Genomic DNA, 15,000 nt, shown 5'->3' on the forward strand with positions numbered 1-15,000 from the left:
GGGAAAAGAAACTAACGAAGCAGAGCGTTTTCGTATATTGCACTGAAGATGTAATATACGAAAGTGCTCTGCTTCGGTAGTTTCTTTTTCCAAGTGGTCTACTTTGCACATCTATATATATATATATATATATATATATATATATATATATATATATATATATACATATATATATATATATACATATATATACATATATATATACACATATACATATATATATATATATATATATATGTATATATATCACATGTTCATTTAATCTTGTCGGTAGGTCTCTTCCCGTCTGGCCAATGTATGAAAGGTCACAATCTTTACATGGAAGGGAGGAAGAAACTTGGACAATTGACTGATGGACTCTGAGAAGGGGATGACTAGGGGATTTTGTCTCTCTTTCTTTAACTTAGTGGAAGGGTGTTTGAAAAAACTTGCTCTGGCTTGGCTTTATCCAGACACCAATGAGGGTAGGCTAATTTTGTTAATTGGGACTTGATGGAAGTTAATTCGTGTTCTAAAAATTGGGGGCTACAAATCCTAAAGGCTCGGAGAAAAAGTCCCGAAGCTACACTCCTTTTAATGTGATCTGGGTGATGACTGAAGAAATGGAGGTAACTACCTGAATGAGTGTTCTTTCTAAAAACAGTAAAGGCAAGCTTATTCTCATTCTTCATGATTAAAATGTCTAAAAAGGGGATTTTATCATCTTTTTCCCATTCCACTTTGAACTTGATGTTGGTTGTTAAATTATTAAGTTTATCTAGAAAAATATCAAAGGGACCCCAACTCTCATCCCAAAGAGTGAAAATATCATCAACGTATCTTAACCAAATCATACCTGGGGGTTTAATTGTTGGAAGAAGAACACTCTCAAAGTATTCCATGTAAAGATTAGCCAGAACAGGAGAAAGATTCGAACCCATGCTACAACCAAACTTTTGCCTGAAAAACCGATTTTGAAAGGAAAAGACATTAGATGACACGCAGGTGCGTACAAGAGCAATGATATTGGAAACCGGAAGGGGAAATTTGTCTTGGAATGGTTGTAGCTTATTTTCTAGAAATGACAAAAAATCATCATCACAATTGTTAGTAAATAATTAGATAATATCAAGACTTTGGATGAAATCTTCTGAATGTTTCAAATGGGAATTGGAAAATTTGCCCACAAATGGTGATAATAAACCCGCAAGCCATTTAGAGAGTTTGCTGGAACAAGAACCCCTGTTGGAAATAATGGGCCTTAATGGGGTACCCTCTTTATGTAACTTGGGGAGGCCATAAAAATAAGGGAGCTTGGGAGTAAAAACTTTAAGTTTGGACACTTGTTCACTAGTGGTGATCTTACGAACTTGCTTATTAAAAGAGGCAGCCATGTCTTTTAAGGGGTTTTTGGTGAGTTTCTCGTATGTATTTTGATCATTAAGAAGCTCCATAGCTTTTTGGGGTAAAGTAGTTGTTTTAGACCTAGACTCGTATGTTGAAAAAGCTATGGAGCTTCTTAATGATCAAAATACATACGAGAAACTCACCAAAAACCCCTTAAAAGACATGGCTGCCTCTTTTAATAAGCAAGTTCGTAAGATCACCACTAGTGAACAAGTGTCCAAACTTAAAGTTTTTACTCCCAAGCTCCCTTATTTTTATGGCCTCCCCAAGTTACATAAAGAGGGTACCCCATTAAGGCCCATTATTTCCAACAGGGGTTCTTGTTCCAGCAAACTCTCTAAATGGCTTGCGGGTTTATTATCACCATTTGTGGGCAAATTTTCCAATTCCCATTTGAAACATTCAGAAGATTTCATCCAGAAAATAAAGGAGATTAATATAGTAGGCCGTCGCTTATTAAGTCTTGATATTATCTCATTATTTACGAACATTTGTGTTGATGATGTTTTGTCCTTTCTAGAAACTAAGCTACAACCATTCCAAGACAAATTCCCCCTTCCGGTTTCCAATATCATTGCTCTTGTACGCACCTGCGTGTCATCTAATGTCTTTTCCTTTCAAAATCGGTTTTTCAGGCAAAAGTTTGGTTGTAGCATGGGTTCGAATCTTTCTCCTGTTCTGGCTAATCTTTACATGGAATACTTTGAGAGTGTTCTTCTTCCAACAATTAAACCCCAGGTATGATTTGGTTAAGATACGTTGATGATATTTTCACTCTTTGGGATGAGAGTTGGGGTCCCTTTGATATTTTTCTAGATAAACTTAATAATTTAACAACCAACATCAAGTTCAAAGTGGAATGGGAAAAAGATGATAAAATCCCCTTTTTAGACATTTTAATCATGAAGAATGAGAATAAGCTTGCCTTTACTGTTTTTAGAAAGAACACTCATTCAGGTAGTTACCTCCATTTCTTCAGTCATCACCCAGATCACATTAAAAGGAGTGTAGCTTCGGGACTTTTTCTCCGAGCCTTTAGGATTTGTAGCCCCAATTTTTAGAACACGAATTCACTTCCATCAAGTCCCAATTAACAAAATTAGCCTACCCTCATTGGTGTCTGGATAAAGCCCTTAGTCAAGCCAGAGCAAGTTTTTTCAAACACCCTTCCACTAAGTTAAAGAAAGAGAGACAAAATCCCCTAGTCATCCCCTTCTCAGAGTCCATCAGTCAATTGTCCAAGTTTCTTCCCAAAGAGAAAGTAAATTTAATTCATAACTACCCTAACACTATTAATAAAAAAGTTGTTAATGTTCACCAGAGGTTGAAGGAAGAACATATCCCAGGTGTTTACTCCCTTCCATGTAAAGATTGTGACCCTTTCATACATTGGCCAGACGGGAAGAGACCTACCGACAAGATTAAATGAACACAAAAGGTCGATTAGATATGGCCAAATAAATTCAGCAGTGTTTCAACACGTTGATAAATTTAATCACCGGATGGACTGGGAGAAATCTGATCTCATTTACAAATCGGGGTGTGGGTTCAGAAGGAAAATGGTGGAATCAACATTAATTGATTATCTGCCCACGATGAATATTTCCAAGGGTCAATGGACCCCAGACATCATTTCAGGACTATTCATCACCAAAAATATTGTCAACAAGCTTCCTCCCCCTCCCCCTGACCCGACCTCGTGTCAGCCTCAGGTCAACTAGGGCTGGGGCAGTGATGTTCTGTATTTTCTCGTGTTCCCTTTCTTTTGTAAGAGGTTGCTACTTAAGATAGCCTCCTCCCTGCCACTTTGTACTACTGAAGAGGATTGCAGGTAGCAATCGAAATATATAGTTCCGCTTACGCAACTCTTTCTTTCGTCCGACTGTGGTGTTAGTTGTGATGTATATATATATATGTATATATATATATATGTATTGTATATATGGGGTGTATGCTTCTGACAGAGGTGGTTGCCCATTTCCGCGTCGATGCGCATGCGTGAAATGGTAAGCGTCCATTGGCCAGAGGGAGGGAGGGAAGGGCGATTGTCCGGCAAAGCTCGGACACGCGATGCCGTGGGACCGAGAGTTGACAGCTCGCTTTCTCTTCATTTTCTTCTTCCCTTTTTAGATTTATTTGATTATTTTACTAGTTTATTTATTAATATATATTTCTTTTATTATTATTTTATTTTATTATACTTATTATTATTATTATTATTTTTTTTTTTTTTTTTTTTTTACATGAGGTGGGTCGAATTGTTATATTGTTGTACTGATAGTCCATCAAAATAATAAAAAAAAAAAAAAAATCCAAAGAAAAGATAAATACAGAACGACATAGTTCTAGGAACCGAACTTAGAAACTGAATGAAATGGAAAAAAATAATATTTGCAATACCTGCCATGACAAATCACATACACACACACACACACACACACACACACACACACACACACACACACACACACACACACACACACACACACACACACACACACACACACACACACACACAGACACACACACACACACACACACACACACACACGCACAGGGCACAGATACACACGACACACACACATACACACACAGGACACAGATACACACACACACACACACACACACACACACACACACAGACACACTCATACACTACACACACGCGTCACATATATACACACACACACACAACACATATACACACACACGACGCATCTACACATACACGACACACATACGTATACACAAACATACACACGATAGACACACACACACACACACACACACACACACACACACACACACACACACACACACACTGACCATCTACAGAATCATGAAAGGCACAGAGATACTTGATAGAGAAGAATTACTAAACTGGGACAAGAGAAACACAAGAGGACATGGAAGGAAATTAAGAAAACATAGCTATAGAAGAGAACTAAAGAAAAACAGTTTTCCACATAGAGTTTTAGACACTTGGAACAAACTGGATAATGAAATAGTAAGCGCAAAAACCATTCACGAGTTTAAAAGCAAAGTAGACACTGAGAGATACAATGGCGGGACAACACGAGCATAGCTCCCCTTCCCGCAAAAGACAACTAGGTAAATACAACTAGGTAAATACACACACACACGAAAGCTGTTATATCCTGTCTCAGTCAACCCTTAAATGTAACTAACCCCGCCCACCTCCTGCCATAGACGAATCAAATGATAATTGGCGGCAGCAGCAGCCAGGTTAAAATGAGAACGATCCCTCGTCTGCCAAGTGAAGAGCTATCACACTGGGCTGTTTTTCCTCCGACATTCTACCTCCAACCTTCATTTGAATAACTAGAATATGACGTCGCTTAAAGAAATCTAGACTTCTCTAAGGTCATTTCAACAGTATGTCTAACATTCGTATAGATTTACAATCTTAGTTCATCATCTGATATTTGGTGGAAGCCCAGTGTGATGACCCCTGTACTCTTGTCACAAATACTCCCTTCCGTCCCGAGTGGTACTTTTACCTTTATTCCTGCTGCCGCCAGGGGATTTTATTCAGCCGCGAGTGATCCTTTATGGAAACGAAGGGATGACATCATGACATGTGTGCCCCCCCCACACGCAAAATCACAATCCTATTACTCCCACGCAGTGGGAAGTGAGAAACCCCTGACAGGTCAAAACCCTGTCAGTTGCGGCAAGTCCCCATTTTTTTTTTTTTTTTTTTTTTTTTTTTTTTTTGACGGTGTTGGGTCGCCTCCCCGCCTGTCCAAGAACCACGCAAACTCGCCGACTTACTTCCGAACCAGCAGCTCTTGTGTCCGAGGCCCGGGCGGATGATCCCGACGTCGTCCCCGGGGAGGAACTGCATCGTGATGACCAGGAGGGATAGGGTCAGCGGGCAACCCCAAGCATACATCGAGTACAACTTGAACCGAAGGCGAACCTGCTCCGTCCGGTCCGGGACTGGGTTGAGGGATCTGAGGGAAGAAACGAGAAAATGGGTGTGAAATTAACTTAGTATATAATAAAAAGAAGAAAAAGAGAGAGTGAGAGAGAGAGAATCTCTGAAATGAGCAAATAGTGACATATTGTCCCTTTTTTTTCTATTCCTTGAATCAGGGGAGAAGGCCGAGCCCCTGCCAAGCAGGGACTGGCGCAGCCGGTGGCTCGTTACAATAATAATAATGAAAGGTGGTGAGGAGCGTACTACGCCAGGAGGCGCTGAGTAACTGCGGGACCGCCACTTTTGCCCCCATGATACACTGATGGGAGTCGGAGAAGTGTGCGGGATTCGAACCTACAGATAGTCAAATACGAGACCAGCACGCTTCCTATTAGGCCACCAGCACACAACTAACAATAATAATAGTAATGATAATAGATAATAACGACAATGAATAGTAGTGGTAGCATTAATGATTGTTTACATCTGTATCAGTCCACAAACACATATAATGTGTCTTGCTGCATTGCTTCTGGCCCCAGGGCAGTGGGCGGGATACAGGGATGACCCGTTGTACCGGGGTGGCCAATGAAAACAAACCAACAGTGTAAAATACGGTATTAATCACTGTAATAAAGCACTACAAAAACAAGCGTGCGCTCGCTTCGTAAGCAGAACCAAGACTGACTCTGACGACAAGCCACGCCACCAAGCTCGGACTTGGCGGGAAGAGCATACACACTTAACATGAATACTTGGTTCTCACAGTAATACATTAAATATATATAATAATAAGTAAACAATATTGCAAATATGTGTGTACAACACACAAGGAATATTATATGTCACCATTACATCGTCATCCATGAGAAGCTAAGAGGAAAGGGTGGTGGGGGGGGATTGGAATGTGTGGGAGTGGGTTCGTGCCTTTTGATTTGGCTACCTCCCTTGTAAGGGGAAAAATACTTCAGTGTAGAGATAGATTAAGTATGTCTGTATATGTATTAGAGCAGGGGTTCTCATTAGAAGTGAAATTCACCGCCAGGGGGGAATTTTGGGTTTTCTGGGGGTGAATTGTGACCACATTAAGTTTACGGGGTGAGGAAAGCAAATATAAGCTTTGGCCTATCTGGCCTGTCACCTGGGCTGGAATTATACCTGTGCTGACCTAGGTTAATCTCAGGATTAGAAAAGTGTTACGCTGTGCGATAATATCTGCATATTATTTAGAATGTACCTTTTGAAACGGGCAATCTTGGAAAGGAGGGGGGAATGACATTCTGGCAAATGGTGAAAGGGGTGCATGAGCCAAGCAAGGCTGAGAACCCCTGTATTAGAGGCTCGAGTTCCACGTTAGCGTCGAGGTGGACCTTGGTAGGTCCGAGTAAGACAGATACTATAGGGCTTCTTACCGACACTCCCTGTGCGATATTCACTCTCTCTCTCTCTCTCTCTCTCTCTCTCTCTCTTTCTCTCTCTCTCTCCATTATGACTCGTTTTAATGGACTTTGAAATATTTACTTCTTCGTTTATGTATTTTTTTTTCTGAAGTTGTGTGTGTGTGTGTGTGTGTGTTTGTGTACGTGTGTGTGTGATGTTTGTGTACATGTGTGCGTGTGATGTTTGTGTACGTGTGTGTGTGTGTGTGTGTGTGCGCGCGTGTCTGTCTGTGTTTAAAATATATTTGTGTTCTGTTTATATGAGTATGTGTGATTCACCATGGTCTTGGATCACGTGTTGGACTCGTGATCGACAGCTATTTCCCTCGCGGATGAGAGCTCAGAGCTCATATATGGCCGATCTATGGATAATGCTGTGACCTTACACGGACACACACACACACCCAACTCTCCGCCCATGAGGGTTGGAGTAACGACTCGCAGCTCAGCGATACTGAAATTATTTGAGCCCTGGGCGGGATTCGAACCTGGAGCGCCGTAGTAGTGGCCGGGAAACTCGACCAGTGTGCCACGAGTCGTATATGTGTGTGTGTGTGTGTATGCGTGTATGCATACACACACACACACACACACACACACACACACACACACACACACACACACACACACATATTCCCACTCAGGTGTGTACAGAGGACAAGAAGAAAGAAAATAAGAAAATGTTCTTGTGGCCAAAGATGATTTATGACCTGTGATGGTTGACAGCAAGGAAGCATTTGATGACGTCACACCCACAAGGTCACTTCCTACATTCCTTATGATCATTATCTGTTGTTATTATTGTTATTTATTGTTATTATTATTTCTTATTAATTATTATTATTATTATTATTATTATTATTATTATTATTATTATTATTATTTATTACTTGTCATTTTTACTGTGGTACTTTTTATTTATCCCAATTCAAGATCTACGTCAAACGTTGTGAATTTGAAAAGGTGGAAGACAACTTCGCTTACAGTATTTTAGACTTCCCTAAGTCCACTTCATCAGTGTCTCTGATATTCGTAATTTAAGTTCAACTTCCCTTGGTTCGTTATTCTCAGAATACGAGGCAAAGGTAATTTGACATTTGGAGATTCGGAAAATAATGAAAGATTGTAACCGAAGTCGATACGACTCAAACGAACTCGCTTGAGACGCGTCGGAAGGAGCTTAAGACTCCTGAAATGTGTCGTCGGCGCCAAAACAAAATCGTGAGTTTGCAACGCCAAAGAAAGTGTCCGAGAAAATCACGCAACGCCAAAGATAAAGTCGCCCAATTTGGTGACGCACAATATGGATAAACAAAAGACGAACTGGACTCTGGCTGGACTTCGGCAGGAGCAAAAAAACTTTGTGTACAGACGTATGTGTACACACACACACATACACACACACACGCACACACACACTCGTGGCCCGGTGGTTAGAGTTCCCGGCTGCCACTATGTAGGTCCGGGTTCGAATCCCGCCCAGGGCTGAAATAATTTCAGTATCGCTGCTCTGCGAGTCATTACTCCAACTGACGTGCGCAGGGAGTTGGGTGTGTGTGCGCGTGTAAGGTCACAGCATTACCCATAGATCGGTCATATATGAGCTGTGAGCTGTCATTGGAAACGGTAAAAACTGTCGATCACGAGTCCAATACGTGATCCAAGACCATGGTGAATCACAAACACACACACACACACACACACACACACACACACACACACACACACACACACACACACACACACACACACATATATATATATATATATATATATATATATATATATTATATATATATATGCATATATGTGTATGTACTTGTATATGTATGGTCCTCCAAACGCGCCACATGCCCAGCCCATCTCAATTTTGTTCTATTTATAACATTTGTTATTTTCTCTTGTTTAGTTATTTCTCTCAGCTCATTATTGTGTCGCCCTCTCCACCTATTCTCATTTTCATCAAAAACTGGTCCAGTAATTCGTCTCAATATTGTATTCTTAACCACCAGTATTTTTAGTTCCATTTGTTTTATTAAGCTCCATGTCTCACTGGCATATAAAACTATAGGTCGTAGAATTGAGATGTAGATTCTTAATTTTGTATTTCTTGATATACTTCTCTTCTTTAATATTGATGTAAGGCTTAAATAACATCTGTTTGTTGAAGCGATTCTTATATTCATTTCTGTCTTCATCTCGTTTCTACTTGTTGCTGTTGCACCTAGATATCTGAAACTCTCTTTCCCCCCCCCCTCTCTCTCTCTCTCTCTCTCGCTCTCTCTCTCTTTCTCTCTCGCTCTCTCTCTCTCTCTCTCTCTCTCTCTCTCTCTCTCTCTCTCTCTCTCTTTATATATATATATATATATATATATATATATATGTGTGTGTGTGTGTGTGTGTGTGTGTGTGTGTGTGTGTGTGTGTGTTCAGATTGTGGGAGTAATAAATCTGCCACGACGTCCCAAGGGAGGAATCTGGTCTCATCCAAGGTCCCACAACCCCCCCACCCCCCACCCCCCACCCCAAAAAGTCTTATATAAAGCATAATAAATGAATAATTAAATGAATGTGTCCGCGAATGAATTAATTTTAATAAGTAACAAAACAACGACCATTGGTCTTGATAACGCTGCTAAGATAGTATTTAAAAACTAAAATATGTATAACTAAAAATGAAATATATTATACAAGTGACAGCCAACATGTCTCTGTTGATGAGAATTGCGCGTGCGCGCGCACACACATACACACACACACACACACACACACACACACACACACACAGACGTGTTTTTACTACCAGTTAGACCCTGCCCCCCCTTCTTGTCTCCCCCCCTTCCCCCTTCCCCCATCTCCTTCCCCCAACAAAAACCTAATGAAGGACCCAATATCCTCTCCCCCCCCAGTTTCTCCTCCTTCCCCCTAACACGCACATCCCTCCTCTTTTTTGTATTATTATTATTATTATTATTTATGTATTTATTTTTTGTTATTCTTTATCTATTTATCTATTATTTATTTCATTTTGTTGTCTATTTATTTATTTATTTTACGGTGTCGCATAGTATATCTGGGAAGCTCGTTGGCTTAGCGAGTTAGGGCGTCGTTATTTGGGGCGAAGATCGAGGGGATGACGGTTTGAACCCAGCCACCGGCGAGGTTAGACCAAGAGCATGGTTCATTCCATTCCACGCTACCAAATCCTCTGTAAGGGGCACCGTCCTAGCCTTCCGATGGGAGGAGTTAGTGACGTTAAACCATATCATCATCATCATCATAGTATATCTTAAACTTGAAATCGCTGCTGGAGTTGGATAATAAATAAATAAATGAATAAATAAAAAACGAAACCTTTGCTCCTCCATGCTCCTACTTTATTGTCCGTCCATTCACTATTATTTTTTATTTCTTGTTTCACAATTACAAGGGTTATCTTCGCCCCGTCGATAGCTTTTGAAATACGATGCTACAATGTTTGTGTGTGCGATTCGCCATGGTCTTGGATCACGTATTGGATTCGTGGATGGAGTGCAATTATTCTCAGACCTGCAAAAATATAAATTCCTGCTTGTGCATTTTACATAGCGGCACAGAAATACTTCCTCTTGTAAAGGATTACTGAAGTTTGAAAACTTTTAAAATGCGGACGTACAGGAAGGACGCCATGGCGGAGTCAGACGCGACATGACGTCATGTCGCTGTAAAATCTCGACATTTTGTCGAAGGAGACCAATAGCAACAACAATATAACCGTTCTTGACGGAAGTAGGAAACGATTAAAGGATTTCACGCTGAAAATGGAAAAAAGAAATGGTGATGGATAAAAAAGATGATAAGAAATGGTGAGCCAAATGATACAAAATAGCGGAAGAAAATGATAGGTCTTTTCATGCCCAGATACCCGATTCCAGGAATGAATATATATATATATATATATATATATATATATATATATATATATATATATATGTATGTATATACATGAGTTTCTACAGATACAGCAGATATGTTCAACCAGGTGATTTATTTATTTATTTATTATTTGTTTTCGTGAATATTTGTTATTGGAATGATGGTCTCATTATTATCCACAATAGTAAAAAAAAAAAAAAAAAAAAAAAAATACCCCAGAGCTTACTGTCAGCATCAGCCAGTACTCCTGCCGGACACTTAACAGACAGACTGACGGAGGGCTGACCAATGCCTTTGATTGTTCCAACCTTCAGGTGACCTTTGACGGACGTTAGCGACGTGCGCTGCAAACCCTTCCAGTACCGAGATCGGGCCACGGGAGGCTGGTATGGAAGGGTGCAGCGAATAAGGAGACAAACTATAATAGTGATGGATTCCAGTTCAGGAGGCTAGGACGGTCCCCCTTACAGAGATATTTGTATCGTGGAATCCAATGCCCTTGGTTCAACTTCACCGGTGACAGGGTTCGAACCACCATTCCCTCGACCTCCGCCGCTCTAACCCGTTTGCCCCGTTTCGAAACCATCCTGCCACTCAGCAGTTGAGAACTCGGTCCCCGCCCAGGGCGTTACTGGCTCCCTTGAGCAAGGAGTTTGTGTGTATGTGTGTGTATGGAAAAGGTCACAGGACTCATTTGAGAGGGCAATAGCCGTCGATCACAAGTCAGGCACATGATTCTAGACAATAGTAATTCACACACACAGACACACATACGTACACACACATGTACACACGAATATATACATATACATGCGTGCACATATACACACATACACACATATGTAAACACACGTATATATATATATATATATATATATATGCACACATCCCCATACGTACACACGTGTATATATATATATATATATATATATATATATATATATATATATATATATATACACATGCATACACACATACGTACACGTACATACACACACAACGTACATACACACACACGCTCACACACATACGTACACGTACATGCACACACACACACACACACATGCGTACATACACACACACGCTCACACACACACGTACACACACACAGTCTTTGGTGATATGGAACTTTTTAAGAGGTTAACCTTCAGCTGCCCTTGGAGGTCCAAAGAAGTCGTCGAGGTTGGAGGGGGAGGGGGAGGGGGGGGAATCTCTCCGGTTCAGGGCTGTAAGGTCCACCTTAACCCTTTGAGCACGGAGAGCCTCCCTCTCTTTGTGGGGGGGGCGCTTTAGTTTCACCCCTACGGACCTGGGTAACGTAGCATTCTTTTCGGGGAGAAGGTGAGTCATGTCCACTACATCTTGTAACTTCTGTTATCTTTCACTATCTGGAAGCTCTAATCAACTCTGATATATCATCCTTCAGGGCAAAGACCTCTCTGACTGCCAGGATAGAAGCACTGCTTATCACTAAGACCGAGCACTTACACTTATATACATACATATATATACAAGTATATATTGGTTCGAGTCCTTGGCTATACCACGTTTCAATTTCTGCATGTATGCCTCCTCGAGTTTCTCGATGTTGATGGCTTAGAATTAAAGTGAATTGTAGTTGATAAATGTAAATCTGTTCACTGGGACCCATTCAGTGTTGTACACACACACACACACACACACACACACACACACACACACACACACACACACACACACACACACACATATATATATATATATATATAATATATATATATATATGTACATGTATGTATGTATGCATGCATGTATGTTTATGTATATCTATGTCGTATGTGGGAGTAGTAAACATAGACGTCTTTGTCTGAGTTTATTCTTGAGAATTTTGACAAGTGTACTTTTCCAAAGGAAAAAACGTCTCTGCGAAATTAGACAGAAATAAATTCAGACTAAGAATCATGTGTTTCCTACTCCCACATACGTCAACCTGTCAGAATGTCTCAACATATATATATATATATATATATATATATATATATATATATATCAACCACATTTCACTTTAATTCTAAGCCATCAGCGTCGAGGGGCTCGAGGAGGCATACATACATAAATTGGTACGTGGTACAGTTAGGGACTCGAACCTCCGCTAGCACGTAACAAGTGACAGTGACTTAACCGATTGCGCTATCAAGAAATATATAAGCTGAGCGCAACTTTTTCTTGTATAGTTGTATGCTCGAGTTACATAGACACACAAGAAAATTTGCGTTCAACCCATCTCCACCATGATAGTACAACAGGCAAGTATACAACGCGGGAAAGTATTTGTACAACACTGAATGGGTCTCAGTGAACAGATTTACATTTATCAACCACAATTTACTTTAATATATATATACGTATGTATATAAATATATATATATATATATATATATTTTACAGGTGAAAAATGTAATCACACATTTGTCAATAACGTAGAAACCACTGTTGGAGTAGAAAAGACTGGAAACGGGGAATCTATATATTTCGATTGCAAACTGCAATCCTCTTCAGTAGATACAAATAAGAGAGGGCGTGCTGTTTAAGTAGCACCCTTAACAAAAGAAAGGGGAACATGGGAAGATATCTCTACCCTCGGCTCACTCCGTATGTGAGGTCAGGAGGCAAATGAGCTTTCACTAGGTTGGAGATGAAGAGTCCGGACATTATGTCCGAGGACCATTGCCCCTTTGAAATATTCATGTTGGGCTGATATTCAATGATCGTAGTCTGTCCGATGTAAACTAAGTCACAACCTTTACATGGAATCGATTCCATGTAAAGGTTGTGACTTAGTTTACATCGGACAGACTGGAAGGGATTTGAATACCAAGATGATTGAACATAAACGTTCCATTAAATATGCACAAGAGAGCTCAGCTGTGTTCCAACATGTTAAGCAATTTAAAAATTGCTTAGATTGGGACAGAGCTGAGCTTATTCATAAATCCAGATGTGAGTTCAGGAGAAAAATGGTAGAATCTACGATCATTGAATTTCAGCCCAACATGAATATTTCAAAGGGGCAATGGTCCACGGACATAATGTCCGGACTCTTCATCTCCAACCTAGTGAAAGCTCATTTGCCTCCTGACCTCACATACGGAGTGAGCCGAGGGTAGAGATATCTTCCCATGTTCCCCTTTCTTTTGTTAAGGGTGCTACTTAAACAGCACGCCCTCTCTTATTTGTATCTACTGAAGAGGATTGCAGTTTGCAATCGAAATATATAGATTCCCCGTTTCCAGTCTTTTCTACTCCAACAGTGGTTTCTACGTTATATATATATGTATATGTATATATGTATATATATATTTATATATATATACATATATACATATATATACGTATGTATATAAATATATATATATTTGTGTGTGTGTTTGTATCTACACACAAACACGCACATTCAGTTCTCGAGACAGATCGAAAGTTGACTTTTATTTCAGAAGAAGGAAACAGAATAGAGAGAGAGAGAGAGAGAGAGAGAAAGGAAAAAAAATTACTTGAGATTCAGCTGAGTTGATGGTACCCGTGCCCTTTACATACGAGTTCTCTCTCTCTCTCTCTCTCTCTCTCTCTTCCCCACTCCGTAATTACAAGTTGGCCTTAGATTTAGGTTGGATTTTTTTCCTTTTTATGGTTAGAAAAGTATGTTGTGGTTTTAACTAGGTCACTGTATATATATATATATATATGTATATATATATATATATTTATATATATATATATATATATATATATATATATATGTGTGTGTGTGTGTGTGTGTGTGTGTGTGTGTGTGTGTGTGTGTGATTCACCACGATCGATAGCTATTTCCCTCCCGGAAGAGAGCTCAGAGCTCATATATGACCGATCTATGGGTAATGTTGTAACCTTACACACACACAAACCCCCAACTTTCCGCCCACGAGAGTTGGAGTAACAACCCGCAGCGCAGCGATACTGAAATTATTTCAGCCCTGGGTGGGATTCGAACTCGGACCACCGTAGTGGCAGCCAGGAACTGTACCACTGCGCCACAAGTCGTGTGTGTTTGTGTGTTTGTGTTTGTATTTACCTACTTTTAGGTACATCGGAGAGAAACGTGTCCCCACGCAGTAGATGCGAAGACTGTTGTAGTGGTTGTTGCTTTTTGATATTGTCAATATTGTTGTTTATATTGTCATTACATTGATTTTACCGCGGTTATTGGTATTATCTTGTCATTTTTTTATTGTCATTGTTATCAATAGTATTGTTATAATTACCATTGCAATTGTTGTAGTAGTTACTATCATTCAATAAGAT

At 40.0% G+C, this 15,000-nt stretch overlaps 1 protein-coding gene across 3 annotated transcripts in view; it reads right to left on the minus strand.

The window, feature by feature from the left end:
* LOC143036967 (uncharacterized) overlaps positions 1 to 15,000 on the minus strand; it is a 94,782-nt gene that overhangs the window by 25,662 nt on the left and 54,120 nt on the right. For all 3 annotated transcript variants that reach the window (XM_076205053.1, XM_076205036.1, XM_076205045.1), the window contains exon 4: positions 5,182 to 5,363. In XM_076205053.1, the coding sequence (XP_076061168.1) occupies positions 5,182 to 5,363 (182 nt within the window). The remainder of the gene's footprint in view (positions 1 to 5,181; positions 5,364 to 15,000) is intronic.

Source organism: Oratosquilla oratoria, chromosome 2, assembly GCF_046742065.1.
Source record: "Oratosquilla oratoria isolate Oo_2021 chromosome 2, ASM4674206v1, whole genome shotgun sequence".
NCBI classification, from domain to species: domain Eukaryota; kingdom Metazoa; phylum Arthropoda; class Malacostraca; order Stomatopoda; family Squillidae; genus Oratosquilla; species Oratosquilla oratoria.